This window comes from Salvelinus namaycush, chromosome 29 (assembly GCF_016432855.1).
Source record: "Salvelinus namaycush isolate Seneca chromosome 29, SaNama_1.0, whole genome shotgun sequence".
Lineage (NCBI taxonomy): Eukaryota > Metazoa > Chordata > Actinopteri > Salmoniformes > Salmonidae > Salvelinus > Salvelinus namaycush.
Window position 1 is genome coordinate 23,157,118 of NC_052335.1, and position 17,905 is coordinate 23,175,022.

The window sequence follows — 17,905 nt, forward strand, 5'->3', positions numbered from 1 at the left end:
ACCCTGATTCGTGTACTCAATCTCATATGCTTAATTGCATTATTCTTGTTGAACAAGGGTTTTAGTGAAAATGAGCATATACAAATTCCAACACATTTACCATTTTATGCACTGAGTGATTTTATTTCCTCGCCTCCTCTTGCATGTAGATGTGTTTCTGGAGGAGGAGCAGTTCCAGTTTTTCTCCCTGCAGTTGATCTCTTGACAGATGAGTCTGCATGTACAGACTGGATGGCACTGATACATTTAGGAAAAGTTCAATTTAAGAAAGTTGTTTAATTTTTCACACAAAATATGACAGGGTGAAATATGAGAAACAGGCCTTCTGTATGCTTGTTTAAAAACGACTGGCTAAAATTATACAAAACATCTGTAGCATCACTTTTAATACTCTTATTTTTCATCCTCTGTATTCTATTTTAGCCTGATACATTTACGTGGAGCTTTTTTTATTTTTATCTCTGGTTGGCATTTAGGCAAATAGCCTATTATGTCCTTACATGTTCAGAGATCATCCATCCAGTGTAACTATACATTGTAACCAGGCTCCCTGGCCTGTTGCACCATTCTGAATTGATGTGCTTGTCACACACCCATTCTCAATTTACCCCACTCTGACAAATTTCACTGCCTGTATCACAACACAGAGGGTCTGTGTTGTGATACAGGCAGTGAAATTTGGCAGAGTGGGGTAAATTGAGACAACCTTGTTTCTGGGAAACCATAGACAAAATTTAATAATTTGACTTAACATTTAGGAAAAGGTAATCATTTAATGAAGTCTGTGGAGAAAGAAACACCATGGCAAAACTGGTAAGCAAGTTAGGTCACCAAGTCAAGTGAATTTGTGTTAGAGGTTTTTTGGCGTTTATATCTAAACCAAAGTGGATAATTTTAAGATTGTTTTATACATCAGTTGGGGTCTCTATAATCTTCAATATGATGTCCTAAACCTAGCATGAAAGTTCAAATGTTTGACTTGGGGTAAGTTGAGCCAATGGCAAATGTAAGTGTTTTCTTCCCATCACTGGGATATGAGGTAATAACAGGGCCTGGCCTATGTTAAACGTGTTTTAAAAAGTACAAAGTGTTGTTAGGTGTTAAGCCTGTGTTAAATATGCTTAAAAGAAAAAAAAGCGATTTTGATTATGTTGAATTGTGTTTGGGAAATAAAGATAGACATGATTTTTAAAAGGTAGTGTTAATATTTCATTCAGAACAGAAATATATAGGCCGCTGAACCGGGGGTAAGTTGTGCCAAGAAACCACTTATTTTTTACATGCTATGTTTTCAAAACTGTCTTGTTTACATGAATTCTGATCATTTCCAGGGATGCACAACATCCTGAAATATATTTAGATATCTTTGTTAGAAAGAATACTATATTTCCCTTGAGAGTGATGCTGAATGTAAACAATGTCTCAACTTACCCCACTTTCCCCTTCATATCACAGTCCTATACTGCACTGCCTAAAGCCACAGCCACCTGTATGCACAACAAGCCCACAGGTAAGGCCTTGACCACAGGAGTAGCCGTGTGGGACGTGTCTCTATGAAGATCAAAGGGGCCAGCACAAGTTTCGACAGTTCTAGTGAGAGGATGAGAGAAGCTGCTTCCTCGCAGATGAGTGTGCGTGCTTGGACGCCCGCGTACAACTTGCAAATCAAACACTTCTAAAGAAACGTAATTTGTATCTAGACAACGACATTCAATTATATTGTTTTTGTTTGTAGTTGTTTTTTCGTCAATGTTCACAATGTTACCCGCGAAATATAGTAGTGTTATAGTTTTCTTCACAACTTTTTGGTTTTACGCAACTTTGACACACGGGAGTGGATTTAGTCATTCAACTATTTTGGACCCTCATGGGAAGTATAATCTAAAGTGGAGGTTTGACCGGAGAACTATTACTTTTGAAATAGAAGTGGAAACTAGAGGATATATAGGATTTGGTCTATCTCCCAACGGTGCCATGGCGTCGTCGGACATTGTCATTGGTGGAGTCACGGATGGGACACCGTATCTACAGGTATGTTACTCACCTGGGTTTTACAGAATGAAAGTGCCGCAAGGTATGCCTTGCTTTTTATCACATGAGAGGTGGGCTACTTTCACTGTAATTTTAACATTGCATACATAGTTCAATTGTGCAGCTATATGAAAATTATGATTTATATTACATTTATGTTTAGCTATTTTCACAGGGCACTTGGGTATATTTGGGGTGTTTACCTGATGAAATAGTATTATCCAGAGCCATGTATTTAGATGAGACATGTATTCCTAAATACATGGCTTTGGATCTATTTTTTATTTTATTTTTTTACCTTTATTTATACAGGTTTTTTCTCATTGAGATAACATCTCTTTTCCAAGAGAGACCTGGTCCAATAGCAGCAGAGGGAACAACGTAGATCTAAAAGTAGATTAAATAATAATTGAGAGTCTCCAAATTGAATTTATGGTTATTGGTAAGGTGTAACAAGCTATTGGCCATACCTGTTAATGTTAGTCCGACCCTCTGCCTTATGGTAAACTTTTGTGAGGCACAGCCAGCAACTCATGGGTTGACTACAACAGGGTAAAGGGTCTGGATATTGCGACACATCACAGGAAGCTCACTCTGCCTCGGGGATCTGGCAATGATGCCACACAATCTAACACAGTCCCTCTTATTGTGTTACCAGAGGGTCAGGGTCTATGAGGAGACAGCAGCTGTAGTTTTGTGCAAATGTTGTTGTTTGTTGTCATGTATTTACAAGCAATGCTTGGCAGTGATAAGGACAAAGACATAACAGCGAGACACTTGCCACAACAAAGCCCTGTATATACCTGGTGCTAACGTGTCCTGTGTCCTGATCTTGTCCGCATTCTGATTGTGCCCACGTATTCTGAAATGTGTCTACACGTGGTATTAAAATGTGTCTGTTATCCGTCCACTGTGTCTGCATTGTGACCAGATTTCCTGGTCCATCCTTGTATGCAAATAATTTGTATTTATTTTAAGACATATTGACAGACAGTCATTTACATTTCAGACACGGAAATTTATACACTATATATTACACACACAAAAGTATGGCATAAGTCAATTGGCCACCTTGTCAATGATTTTAAAGTGTAGGATAATGATGATTTAAATGGTTTCACAGTCCACATGCGATTGTCCACAAAGCGTGCCTGACTACCTCCAGAGGTGGTCAGGAAGATCTGATCACAATGCGTATTTTAATCATCTACACCTGTCTAAAGATGTGGGTACAATCAGAGTGTGGAGAAGATCAGGACAACGGAAGCGTGTTGGTACCGGGTATAAACGGGGCTCAAGACAGTTGGTTAACCACAAATGAAGCATAGTCCTGTGCTAATAGTCCTTTAGCTAGTCGTCATCCTAGCTAATGTAATAATACAGTAATAGATCAGTAATTAAGCAAAGTAATGCAATTATCTACTATTATCTACTTTCAATTGTGTCATTGGAACACTGGTTCTCCCAAAGTTTTGTGATTTACATATATGAATGTATTTTTACATTGAAGGGCTCTCTTGTCCCCTTGTTCAGGACAGTGTTATTGCAGACAGGACAGTTGTATTTTATCCGGCATGCTTTCAACAGGATTACTTTGCAGACGCCAACAGAAAAGTGCACAGAGATGTGCAGCAGAACTACAGGCTGCAGTATGGCAGCGAGAACAGTACACACACAGTCCTGGCTTTCAGCAGGCACCTCCTGACCTGTGACACAAGTGACAAGGACATCACGGTACGTGGGTGGTGGAAATGTTTTATCAATTGGGAATGTGGAGGTGATGTTTGCGTGTTTGAATGTTTGAATGTGTGCGTGTGTGAGCGTTTTAGTTTAAATGTCAGTTCATGCCCGATGTGTCATAGTACTTCATACCGCATTTTAAAATTGAAATTCACTTATAGATAGAAGATGTGTATATGTATTGTCTGCCCAGGAAAGCACAGTGAGGGTGATATGGGCCTACCACAGTGAGGATGTGGGACCGTCAGGACCGATGTACCATGGAGTGAACAGGGGGAGGAAGAGTATGCGGCTACTCGACCCAGGAAGTAAAGCTAATATTTCCTCTGAGATTGACTTTTTCAACTTGCAAAACATAAACGTAAGTGTGACAGCTGGAGAAGAAAAGGTTACTTCTCTCACCCACTATCCATCTCTTAAACAAACTTGATACCACTTCTAGCTTTTATTACTTCAGAGGACCTTTGGTACTCTGAGACTGTATTTGCAGTGTGTGAGATTTATGATCAGTCCAATTTTATGGAGAGTAAATACAGTATCAGTCTTTCTGTCTGTTTGTTCCTCTCAAGATAGGTGCCAGTGCCATTCAAGGACACTACCTACTGGTGTCAGATATTTAAGATCCAGGAGGTTCAGAAGAAGCACCATATCATTAGAGTAAGTACACACTTGGAATTCATTGAGCTATATTAACAACACAGCAGAAAAATTATAGCAAATCGACAACAGGCTTTCCCTTGAGAAAGGAGTAGCCTGCAGTTCAGTCAGCATGCAGTCATCTTGTTTACCTTTCTTTAAAGGCATCTCACCTGGATAATTTCTGAGTTTTTATTTGTCTGCCTGCCTCCCTCTTTCATTGCTGTTGTCTGAAGTGGGCTCCTCTTTCAGATTTCTCCCACTTCTGAGGCACACCTGCCGCTTGTTTGCTGCTCCAAATTGCTATTGTGTATTAAATGAGCCATTATATAAATGATATGTCCCAAACATAGTTGAACTAGTATGAAACCAAAAAGCTTTAAAACACACTTGATTAAAGGAGGTAGCACATACAATTTAGAATCAAAAGAATGGTGCGATGACACATTCCTTATCCATTTCTTGTTCTAATCCTTAGTGGGATTTGTCATAAAGACCAAATGTGCTTTTGAAACTAGATTTTGATGTTTTACTAAAAGGCCTTAGTTATATTACCGTAGTATGGAATAGTAGTTCTGTACTGTATCGTGTTATCATTGGTCATATCACTTACAGTAGGACTTTTCTGCCAAGTAGAAAACATGAGAGTTGCTTTTAAAGTTGCCATGGCTATGACCTCTTTGACTTTAGAATCCTTGAGCTCAAAACAAAGAGTCTTCAGTCATTAAGTGAACCAGAGCCAGAAACATATAAATATAGCTAGCGCTCTCTTCTCTTACTCCCCCTCCAGCACACAGCTTACTGTACTGTACATGAATATGGCTCTTCTGTTCTGCAATCTGCCACTCTGATGATGACAATTAGATCATAGAATGAGAAACACCAGCACCATTCTATCAGAAAAATATGCTCCGCTGTCCTTATCCAATTTGTCAGAGGAGTTTCAGAAAAGGTTTCAGAAAAGGTCTGGGAAATCCTACCCTTATTAACAGCTGCAGGGCTCAGAGGATCTCTGATTCCACTATACATAACACAAACTATTGTGAGATATCCCAGATATTGTTGTGAACTCTTATTTTGGAGGGAGCTCTTTGCGTGACGAAATAATGTAAGATGCTAAAAGTGTTGCCTTTATAGAATTAGTAGAGTAAAACGGAAATCATTTCAGTATCCAAATGCCACGTGGGAGTCGGACTGTTGTGATTAAACATTGTTATTTTTCCATTCCAGATGTGTTCATGTGTGTGTGCATGATGTGTGAGTCAGTGAATGAGAGGCAGTATGTAAGACATCTGTTACTGTCTCCTCCAATTCATCTGTGGTCTATAAAGAAACGCTACTATTGTTCTTTTGGGGTTTTAAGGCATTTATACAGAAGTTTAAAAGGCCCATCTCATTTTCCCTGTGCACGTTATACCAATAATCCTATCTTGACACTTCAAAAAGACCCCATTCTCATGATATTTTCTCAGTCACGGTTTCTGTCCCTACCCTCCGTTCCACCTCCTTCGTCCCTCTGAGGGATTTGGTCTTTCACCACCTCACTCCACCCTCTATTATCTTGGGCACAGCAACCTCACCTTCTGTTTAGATGACTCTATGACTTTCAAGACTTCCTGAAAACTGTCTACATGACATGCTTATTTTAGTTTGATAGATATATTCTATTCAATGAAGTTCTTTGTTCAGAGAAAGCGGCCTATAAAGTGTTCTATAAAGGCAGAGTTTGTTTCACAGTGTACCAAATCGTCTAACAAGAGAGGCGCTATCCTTCCTCTCTCATGGCACAATCTCAACCTCAAACTTCGACTACCACAGCTGCTTCCACCATGAATAAATACATTTGAGAAAAAGTAGGAAGAATGTCTAAATATTAATACGGTGTTCATGGGCCAAGCTTGGTCTTGTGTCCTGTTGATTTTAAAGGAGGCCTCACAGTATGATGTCACGGTTTGCCCAGCAGGCAGCAAGCTGCTTTTCTCCGATTCTAAGTCCAAGCTAGAGGCCCCCAGGCCCATTGAGGAAAAACGTATTTATTTACATGTATTTTTCACTACTTTCATCCTGAGGTGAGCAGGGCCTACCCAATCCTGTTTATCCCCTCTTGTGTGATTTCTACGGTTGAGAGCAATATAATTGAGGTCTAACCCTTTCCTACAGTCAAATGACTAAATAGACCTCTAGTGGCCTCATGAGTGGAATGTTGTGAATGATTTTCATTATTTTATCATTAATAAACGCCAAAAATCTGGTGTTTCAATGTCAAGCGGTTTTGTTATATTTCAGTCTTCTGTGATGTATATAAAGTGTAATATTGGGATGCAAACTCAAAATTGAATACATTTCAAAATACTTATATCTGACATGGTACAGGTGTCTTCTTTTTTTAAGCCCATAACCATGTGTGTATACTTTTGTTTCGAAGTAGATTTGTTTAAGACTACCAATAAATAATCTGTGTGACCCTGATTTAGCCCACTGCAGTAAAAGTTAAGGCAAGTGTAGGCAATTCAAAAGAAGTCAACCGGGGTTAGAATACACTAACATTTACTACTTCCCTTGTTCTTCTTTTTGTTTACAGATTGAGCCTTTGATTCAAAGGGGCCATGAAAACCTGGTTCATCACATTTTGTTGTATCAATGTGATAGCACCTTGAATGAGAGTGAGCTCAAGGCTGGCCATGAATGTTACCATCCAAATATGCCTGACTCCTTTCTCACGTGTGAGACGATAGTCTTCGCCTGGGCCATTGGTGGTGAGGTGGGCAATTGGTTTAAATTTGTAGTCATTTTTAATTCAGTGTTATACAACTTTTCATTAGCCACTTGTATTTCCATGTATCAGAGTGATCATGTAAGCTTCCTTATTGACATGTTCAGTATGCCTCTCAATCTACCCTTACAGGGGTTCACCTATCCACCCCATGTTGGACTGTCCATTGGCACATCAATAGACCCTGTCTATGTCCTGATGGAGGTCCACTATGACAACCCAGCCTTTCAACAAGGTATAGTACACCCACAAGGACACGTCATGTTGCATTACAAACAATCTATGTGACTTGCTTGCGTTGACTCTATTGTAATTTTCCCGTTTCACCCATTCACACTATACACATTTGTGTGGCAAAGTGATATCTACAGCACTTTACAGTTCAACAGTCAGTTACCCTGTTCATTGTAATGTTACTGTTTCATTGTCAGGAGTGGTGGACAGCTCTGGCCTGCGTCTGTTCTACACCCCAGAGTTGCGTCAGTATGATGCAGGAGTGATAGAGACAGGTGTGTGGGTGAGTCTGTACCACATGCTGCCTCCAGGCATGCAGGAGTACATCTCAGAGGGACACTGTACCCGCGAGTGTTTGCAGGAGGTAAGAAAGCCAGCTATGACGGAGTCTTTCAAACTGGTGCGATGCCTGATATTCCCATTTCACTAGGGAACAACAGGAGTCAAACATTCACTGTTAAATTACTGTTATGCTATACCACCAACAGTGACAAGCCTCCATTTTAGTCTTGCTACGTGCCCAAAACAGTGATCATCCAAAAGTGCAATAAAACTAAAAAGCACTTTCTGCATCTGTGAGAGAATATCTATTTGCTCCTCCATCAGTCCCTAGGCCAGGAGATGCCCAGCGGAGTGAGGGTGTTTGCTGTTCTGATGCATGCTCACCTAGCTGGCCGCGCCATCAGAACCAGACACTTCCGGGGTCAGGAGGAGCTGCAGCCCCTGTCACATGACGAGGAGTTTGACTTCAACTTCCAGGAGTTCCAGCTGCTGAAGGACGAGAGGCTGCTGTTACCTGTTGGTACTCTGAAATACTGTTTAGCTGACACGTTAAAGGTAGACTCAGTGATATGATATAGGTGCACAAAGTAAACAGCATAGTGGGTCAATTTCCACAACAACTAAGAGCGTTGAAGAGTAAGGCTAAACTTCTCCACTGTTTTCGTCCCGTACCTACGACGCTCTAACAACGTGAAGCGAACCCATGCACATGCACAGATACTGTGTGTGACTGCGTGAGAGAGAATTCTTGCATCTCGCTCACCGAAATATCTGTGGTGCTGCTCGTGGCAACATCATTTTACTGAGTCTACCTTTAAATAGTGTAGGAAATATGGGAATATAAATCTACCGCTTGAGCTTGCCATGCAGGTTGAAGCATGTTCCCTTCTCCCTGTGATGAACAGTAATGATTGATGATTGCATGACTTTGATCCACCTACATAGATACAGGACATAATTAGAGGTTCATCTTTTGGCTGTTGCCTCGTACCTTCGACCGCAGCATTGCCATGCTAAAACCACAGGAAATCACGCCTCCTTGTACTGTATATGACTGCTTTAGTGTTATCGTAATTATGTACTTTAATGAAAACACAATTTTGTTTGATGTGGGGTTCTAAATTCACAACCACAGAAGAGCCTTGATTTTAATCTTTCTTTTCAGGGTGACAATTTGATCACAGAATGCAAGTACACCACAAAAGACAGACAAAACATGACCTGGGTAAGAATGCACTACTCACAATCCACATGGATAAATTAATATTTATTTTGCCAGCGTTCTCTATTATTATCTTCCTTTTGCTTTTATGGGGCCTTTGAAACTGAGCTGTCAGCTCTGACATGGTGAATCCAGCTCATCCTTAAGATGTGGCTTCTTCCTAATGATCTGTTTTATGTGAGTTTACAGAGATCACCTAATTTTTACATGTGTTCTATTGTTCCTCAGGTGGAGCCTATTTGAGCTCATGTTTCAAATCTGTCTTTGTGTTTCTATGATTTGATGATTTGAGGATTTGGTTGATTACAGTACGGAACAAAAATTGTCATGTTCATAACAACATTACACAACCCTTGAGGGTAGAGCTATGGGGTTATTGCTTTGACTTCAGATGTACCATAAGATGGACACAAAGCCCATATTGTTTTTGAACCATTCTTACCATTGAAGAAAAATTACACAGAAGGATGTCATCATTCCTATTACACAATTACAAATGAATAGATCAGTAGAATTAGTATACTTAAATGGAATGGAATTTAGTGTTATGTACTTACCGGTAATAGAAATGAGTTGTGTTTCCCCTGCATGAACCTCTTGGTTGATACTTTCAGACATACAGTGCCGTGAAAAAGTATTTTCCTCCTTTCTGATTTTCTCTACCTTTGCATATTTTTGATACTGAATGTTATCAGATCTTCAACCAAAACCTACTATTAGATTAAGGGAACCTGAGTGAACAAATAACACAACATATACATACTCATTTCATTTATTTAATTAACAAAGTTATGCAACACCCAATGCCCCTGTGTGAAAAGGTAATTGCCCTCTTACACTCAATAACTGGTTGTGCCACCTTTAGCTGCAATGACTCCAACCAAACACTTCCTGTAGTTGTTGATCTGTCTCTCACGTATCTGTGGAGGAATTTTGGCCCACCTTTGCATGCAGAACTGCTTTAACTCAGTGACATTTGTGGGTTTTCAAACTTGAACTGCTCATTTCAAGTCCTGCCACAACATCTCAATTGGGATTAGTTCTGGACTTTGACTAAGCTATTACAAAACTTTGAATATGTTGCAGCAAAGCATCCCAAAACCATCACACTACCACCACCATGCTTGACCATTGGTATGAGGTTCTTACTGTGGAATGCAGTGTTAGGTTTTTGCCAGGCATAATGGAACCCATCTCATCCAAAAAGCACTTGGAAACACCTGGATGATCATCAAGACTCTTGGAAGAATGTTATATGGACAGATGAGTCAAAAGTAAAACCAAACACTGCATTCCACAGTAAGAACCTTATACCAACGGTCAAGCATGGTGGTGGTAGTGTGATGGTTTGGGGACGCTTTGCTGACTGGACAACTTACCTTAATAGAAGGAACCATGAATTCTGCTCTGCATCAGAGAATTCTACAGAAGAATGTCAGGCAATGTGTCTGTGAGCTGAAGCTAAAGTGCAGCTGCGTCATGCGGTAAGACAACGATCCAAAACACACAATCAAGTCTACATGAAAATGGCTAAAAAGCAACACATTTGAAGTTTTGGAATGGCCTAGTCAAAGTCCAGACCTAATCCTAATTGAGATGTTGTGGCAGGACTTGAAATGAACAGTTCATGCTTGAAAACCCACAAATATCCCTGAGTTCAAGCAGTTCTGCATAGAAGATTGGGCCAAAATTCCTCCACAGATACGTGAGAGACAGATCAACAACTACAGGAAGCGTTTGGTTAGAGTCATTGCAGCTAAAGGTGGCACAACCAGTTATAGAATATAATGGGGGAATTCCTTTTTCACACAGGGGCATTGGGTGTTGCATAACTTTGTTTATTAAATAAATGAAATATGTATGTAATTGTTGTGTTATTTGTTCACTCAGGTTCCCTTTATCTAATATTAGGTTTTGGTTGAAGATCTGATAACATTCAGTATCAAAAATGTGCAAAAGTAGGGAAAATTAGAAAGGGGGCAAATACTTTTTCACGGCACTGTACTGTATGTGTTAAAGGCTGTCTGTTCTTGGCTGAACAATCTGTCTGCAGATACCCCCCAGGACCACAGATGGGATCTTGGTTATGTAGTTGTTTGCAGCTACTGGCATCGTTTCTTACAGAGACATCAAATGAATAAATGACTCATGACCACAGTCGTAAAACGGGGCTCCTTCTCTTCAATGAGTTACTCTCTACTGTTCAGGAGTAAACATGCCAACCAATTGTTATTCTGGAACAATATAAAACAGAATTTTATTCCATTACGACTTTGTCACCACAAGGCACTGTTATTGTGTCAGCTTCGTGTTAGACATAATACAGCCTGAAGTGGTACTTAATCTATATCAGTCACATGTTTTCAGAAACAGATTTTCATGATTTCTTAGTGGTTTACAATGACCCTGGTGCCAAATCTTGGTGTTTGTTAAAGTTCATGATTGTTACACAGATATCCATGTATTTGCAGAAGAATGTTGTTGTGGGGCTAAATATAATAGAATAGAAGTGTAATTTGATAACAGTAAAGTATAGTAAAGGCAGTGGTGCAGACTACACGCTGTGCGTAGGACCCCAGCGGCCCCCCACCATAATTTTGTAAATGCTATACATTTTAGGAACTGAGTCGAGGTCTCAACTTACTGTTGAGAGATAGCATACTAGAATACACAATGTGCAATTTTGTAATTTGGTTGTGCATCAGCAGTTTTTCTCTTGTTATGTCAGTCACTGACAGTCACTCAATTATCCCATGTCAGCTAACATTTTATAAGACTGCAAGGTTTATAAGTCTAGCCAGCTTTCTAAACCTTCATCGCTGAATTAGCAAGGGCACATGCCCAAGGGCCCTGACCTCCAGGGGTCACCGACCTCCAGGGGCCCCCATTGATTTTGTTAGTCATCCAGATATTGTATGAACATGGCATAAGCCAAGGCAAAATGTGTACAATTTCAGAAAATTAGCTTTAGAACAGCAACATTTTCTCTCCACCCCATAGAAAATTTTGTAGAATTGTTGGAAAGTAGCATTAAAACTGCAAAAGTTCACTTCTCTGCCAAGAGGGAGGCCACTAAAATGCCTGCGAGGTGGGGGGAGGGCAACCAAATCTCACTTAGGGCCCGCAAAAGGCTAAAGGAGGCTCTGAGTATATGTAACCTTTTAATGTATTTGTTGTATTGGTGTTTAGTATACAGAATAGGGAAAGGGGGGGATACCTAGTCAGTTGCACAACTGAATGCATTGAACCGAAATGTGTCTTCCGCATTTAACCCAACCCCTCTGAATCAGAGAGGTGTGGGGGCTGCCTTAATCAACATCATCGGCACCCAGGGAGTAGTTGATGTTGGGGGTTGCTCAAGGGCAGAACGGCATAATGTTTTACCTTGTCGGCTTGGGGATTCGAACCAGTGACGTTTCGGTTACTGGCCCAATGCTCTTAACCACTTGATTTCTAGATTATTTTCCCTCTGGCTGTTCCCTCAGGGTGGTTTGACCACCAGGGATGAGATGTGTCTGTCCTACCTGCTCTACTATCCCAGAGTGAACCTGGCCAGGTGTGAGAGCCTCCCTGAGATCATCGGGCAGCTTAAGTTCATCGGAGTCAAAGAGATCCAGGTGCCTTGCACGTAAGTAAGAGGCTCTGTACTGCGACTGCTATACCCATGTAGTGGTTCAAGTTGGAACCTGTAATACCAATTGGGGAAGATCACTTTTAGGTGAAGCGTTTTCTCTGCCTGGAGCACCTTACAAATGTCAAAGGTCATAGACAATGCATTCTCATGGAGAAGTTATGTTCCAAATGAGTTACTGCATGTTATAGAGAGAGATTAAATACATATGTTCCCCCAGGCCTGGCAGAGAGAATAGGGGAACAACTGGAAGAGGTTTATGGGACAAAGAGATTGCATGTCATAGGAAGGAGGAAAGGACAGAGGAATATGGGGTATAGTCCCAAAGAGCTCATAGTCACACTAGCCCAGTGGGGTCAACATGTGGAGCACATCTGAAGTTGAGCACAGTGTTACTCTTTTTCCTGTTTTAGATGGTTCTGTTTTGTTTTACTAGTTAGCATGCTGGAATTTGACAGCAAGATATACAAAGCAATAGTTTATTGTTTTCCTCACTATGTTTTTGCTCTTGCATTCCATTCATTTTGTTCAAAATAACATATTGTTCATCCATTTAAATTAGACAATGCACAATATTTTTCTCTGTAGCTAGATTCCCATTCAATTGGTGAAATTTTTCATGGGAATATTCTAAAATCTGAATAAAGAAAAATATGCGCATTTTCCCTCTAGTGGTGTTTCCACCAAACTAACTTGTTGTAGAGAGAAATCTGTGCATGATGACATAGTGCACACAAAATGTACATTTTTGCTTAAATTTTCATTACCGAATAAAAATCTAAAGTTCAACTGATAGTTTTGTCACAAAAACCGTTGCGTTAAATACAAAATGTGCCCACTCTTGTTTTGGCACCTGCGTTCTAGGCAACAGCTCACATACAAAGTGAGGGTAGGCTAGTCTACATGATGAGATTATTATGGATGCACAAGAATATTTGTATTTGTCAAACGGCAGTCAAGCGTCAATCATCATGTCACCAGATAAGACCCTCGGTATTTATTGGAAGGGAGCATCAAGCTCATAGCGTGCACTTTCAACACCCACTTCATCTGTAGCCTAATAAACTGTGTGTTTTCCCGAGTCTTAGTTGGAGGCACACATACCATATCGTTTTATAAAAATTTTTGATATCATCGCGTGACTCCAAGTTTGCGTTCATGTGATGGTTATTATATCAGTATTTGCGCTTACAGGCGTTTCCACTGCTATTTCTCGCATAATACATTTTACCGACACCCACCACCGTCGAATAAACATAGTATCTGTAGGTATTTATAAAATTGTACCGAAACCTGTTTCTATCCTGTTTTTTTATACTGTATGACTTTACTTGCATGAAAACTGGATGGTAGCATGCTTAGTGAAACAAATAATTTTACCATTAAGTTTTTCCATCTTTGCTTTATGCAAATAAAATGACAATGGCATCAAAAGCAGATGTGAAATCCTGAAACATAACATCAATCTACTTCATGTAATCATTAGATTACGTACAAGTCAGTTCATTGTCAGTATGTCAGTAAATTAAAGAAACATAGTGCAACCTATTCCTTAACCGATACTCCTGCAGGTATTGTAATGTGTCCATGGTGTTTCCTGTCCATATGCCCTGAATGGTAAGTTGTTTAAGCGAGACCTTAGACCTGAGAATAGTTTGTAAAAAAAAAGGCCTGGAAATGAGAGTGTATTTGATGGGTTGGGCTGCTGGAGCACGTTTACTCCTCCTGCTATTACAGCATGGCTACACTCCTTTTATTCCAAGAAGCCTTGTCATGAAGAGGAACACCAACCTTCTATAAACAAAAACAGGCCTTAGCAGGAAACAGCAGTCCCACTTTCCCTAATGTCTTCCTCATGGAAATGCTTTTGGAAGGATTTAGTTAGCAGCTGCTGTTTTTCCTTCTGACCATAAATTGTAAAAATGTTGAATAATGTAGAGTGCATTCAGAAAGTATTCAGACCCCTTCACTTTTTCCACATTTTGTTACGTTACAGCCTTATTCTAATATTGATTCTACTGTTTTTCCCCCTCCTCAATCTACACACAATGCCCCATAATGACAAAACAAAAACAGGTTTTTAGAAATGTTTGCATATTTATAAAAAAAAATCTAAATTGAAATATAACATTTGCATAAGTATTCAGACCCATTACTCAGTACTTTGTTGAAGCACCTTTGGCAGCAATTACAGACTTGAGTCTGTCAGGTTGGATGGGGAGCGTCGCTGAACATCTATTTTCAGATCTTTCTAGAACTGTTCGATCGGGTACAAGTCCGGTCTCTGGCCGGGCCACTCAAGGACATTCAGAGACTTGTCCCGAAGCCACTCCTGCGTTGTCTTTGCTGTGTGTTTAGGTTCATTGTCCTGTTCGAAGGTGAACCTTCGCCCCAGTCTGCGGTCCCTAGCGCGCTGGAGCAGGTTTTCATCAAGGATCTCTCTGTTCTTTGCTCCGTTCATCTTTCCCTCGATCCTGACTATTCTCCCAGTCCCTGCCGCTGAAAAACATCCCAACAGCATGATGCTGCCACCACCATGCTTCACCGTAGGGATGGTATTGACTAGGTGATGAGCGGTGCCAGGTTTCCTCCAGATGTGATGCTTGGCATTTAAGCCAAAGAGTTCAATCTTGGTTTCATCAGACCAGAGAATCTTGTTTCTCATGGTCTGTGAGTCCTTTTAGTGCCTTTTGGCAAACTCCAAGCGGGCTGTCATGTGCCTTTTACTGAGGAGTGGCTTCTGTCTGGCCACTCTACCATAAAGGCCTGATTGGTGGAGTGCTGCAGAGATGATTGTCCTTCTGGAAAGTTCTCCCATCTCCACAGAGGAACTAGAGAGATCTGTCAGAGTGACCATTGGGTTCTTGGTCACCTCCCTGACCAAGGCCCTTCTACCCCTGGTTGCTCAGTTTGGCCGGGCAGCCAGCTCTAGGAAGAGTCTTGGTGGAAGAGTATTGGTTCTTACATTTAAGAATGATGGAGGCTACTGTGTTCTTGGGGACCTTCAATGCTGCAGAATGTTTTTGGTACCCTTCCCCAGATCTGTGCCTCGACACAATCCTGTCTCTGAGCTCTACGGGCAATTCCTTCGACCTCTTGGTTTGGTTTGTTCAACTGTGGGACCTTATACGTATACTGTAGACAGGTACTGTAGGTGCCTTTCCAAAACATGTCCAATCAATTGAATTTACCACAGGTGGGCTCCAGTTAAGATGTAGAAAAATCTCAAGGATGATCAATGGAACAGGATGCACCTGAGATCAATTTCGAGTCTCATAGCAAAGAGTCTGAATACTTATGTAAATAAGGTATTTCTGTTTTTTTTTATGTGACAAAATGTGGATAAAGTGAAGGGGTCTGAATACTTTACACTGTACATGTATACAGTGACTGATATATTGTGCATCAGCATGTGTATGGTAAATATTCTACCTTTTACATTCTACCTTTCACTTACTGTATATTCTTCTTCTGTCATAGGACCTGGCCTTTCATGATCAAGAGCCCAAAGAAGTACAGCAACCTCTCCTTCACGGAGGCCATGGACAAGTACCGGTGGTCGAAGAACAGAGGGAAGTCCTTCAACGAGATGGTTCTACAGCTGCCCATGAATGTGCGCTGCTCCAAGTGGGGGCAGGACGAGTGGTCGGTGAGTGTTCAGTCAGGGCTGGGGTTGATGTAGTGCTTTCAATTAGTCACTGACTAGGGAACCAGAGGGAACCAATGAATCTGTGTCCTTTCACTCTTCTGAGATGTTGATTTATATAAATGTTGATCACTTATTAGTTTAAAATCGACTGTATAATATATGATTGAATGTGTTTTAAATAGTAATCTTCCTCACTGTATTTCATAGTTATACATATGTCCCTCTCTTTTGTTTCCCCTCCAGATTCAAGGGACCATAGTGTCACCACCAGAGGTGAAGTCTGAAGTCAAGCTTCCCTCCATGATGTGCCGTTCTGCCTCAGAGCCACACAGTGGAGTGGTTCTACTCTTTACCATGTGCCTCACATACTCTATAGTCCAGACCTGTTTAAGCCTTTAGTCTATAGCCAGACCACTGTGTGAATCACACCACTCACTCTCTCACACCAGCTGTGGAAGAAGTCGTTTGACTGAAGAAGACAAGACATTCCTAGAATCTCTCCGCCCTATCCATTCATTATGTGTTATTGGGATGTCTGTTGAATGCAAATTCAGTCCTTGATCAGCAACAATAGAAGATGGTTCTAGAATGACTTCTCTGACTCGATCGGAGTTATCGGAGTGTGAATTATTATAAGGAATCTTCCATCGGATGGGCTGAAGTTCACATGTTGGAAACATGTTTTGTTGTTGTCTAAATATATACATGTATAAACCATACTTTTTATATTCTGTGTGTCCTAAAGTTAATACATGTTTAAATAGTTTTATTTTGTAGTTATTAGTATTACCTATGGTCAAGTTTGGGTTGTTAGTTATTTATTTTGAGTATAAGACAAGACCCTTTTGCTAGTATTGCTCATGATGCGTTCTTCATAGCCTATGATTGGAATTCTCTAGACCTGAGTACATTATTTGACAAGTCTACATAGAAACATAGTAATAAATGATTTCCCTCATCCCATTATCCTGTGGCAGCTCAGGGGGGGGTTCAATACTGTAAGGCCACTGTTATGGCCTTGGGCTCCCTGGTACCGCTAGGAACATCTCTCCCTAAGGCCGCAGGGCCACCAGCACCGCTAGTCCGACTTACAGCGATTACTCTGACTGACTAATTCTAATGTGCCAACGTCCCATATAGTCACAAACAGGTCAAAAAGGAAGGTCTCGTTCTTGCTTTTCTGCATGTGTTATGTGGTTAGTGGTTGGAGAGAAGAGTCATGGAATATGGAATACTGTGTTATTTACAGACCACGTGGATGACAATGCATGAATTTTTGATGGATGAATGGATGGATATTTAATCTAATGGATACAGCAAGATACATCAGTGGGATAGTGGCGCAAAAGAAGGTATGTGAATTATTAGATTACATGGGACCATTATGAAAATGTATTGCCATCATTGTCTTTTACTAGGTTATTGAGTGTTTTGTTTCACTGTGTCTCTAGTCAGGCTGGATTATTATGAGAAGGCAGTTTTCTCACAGGGGATGGACTTAGCTGTTTTGAATTTGCCACCATCTGCAGTGTGGGACTGATGTATTGTTTGAGATAGTCATGGGTGAAAACATGACTTTTTTCCCGGCTGGGGTACCTCTGTGTCCAATATGTTATTCTGTCTGTGTTCTACACTTAGAAAAAAAGGTGACATCTAGAACCTAAAAGAGTTATTTGGCTGTCCACATTGGAGAACCCTTTATAGAAC

The 17,905-nt window shown here is 40.6% G+C and overlaps 1 protein-coding gene across 1 annotated transcript; it reads left to right on the forward strand.

Moving 5' to 3' along the window:
- Nucleotides 1–1,758: 1,758 nt before the first annotated feature.
- LOC120024015 (DBH-like monooxygenase protein 1 homolog) lies at nucleotides 1,759–16,755 on the forward strand. The gene is made up of 12 exons (XM_038968100.1): nucleotides 1,759–2,031; nucleotides 3,619–3,765; nucleotides 3,965–4,132; nucleotides 4,345–4,428; nucleotides 6,989–7,168; nucleotides 7,313–7,415; nucleotides 7,612–7,778; nucleotides 8,036–8,212; nucleotides 8,862–8,921; nucleotides 12,404–12,546; nucleotides 16,030–16,198; nucleotides 16,442–16,755. The coding sequence occupies exons 1-12, from the start codon at nucleotides 1,759–1,761 to the stop codon at nucleotides 16,595–16,597; spliced, it is 1,827 nt and encodes a 608-aa protein (XP_038824028.1). The 3' UTR covers nucleotides 16,598–16,755.
- Nucleotides 16,756–17,905: the final 1,150 nt, after the last annotated feature.

Excerpts from the sequence above, each read along its gene's own strand:
- LOC120024015 (XM_038968100.1), top strand. The coding sequence starts at position 1,759 with ATGTTACCCGCGAAATATAGTAGTGTTATAGTTTTCTTCACAACTTTT. Across the intron at positions 2,032-3,618 it reads ATGGGACACCGTATCTACAG|GATTACTTTGCAGACGCCAA; the intron begins GTATGTTACTCA and ends TGCTTTCAACAG. Across the intron at positions 7,779-8,035 it reads CCCGCGAGTGTTTGCAGGAG|ATGCCCAGCGGAGTGAGGGT; the intron begins GTAAGAAAGCCA and ends CTAGGCCAGGAG.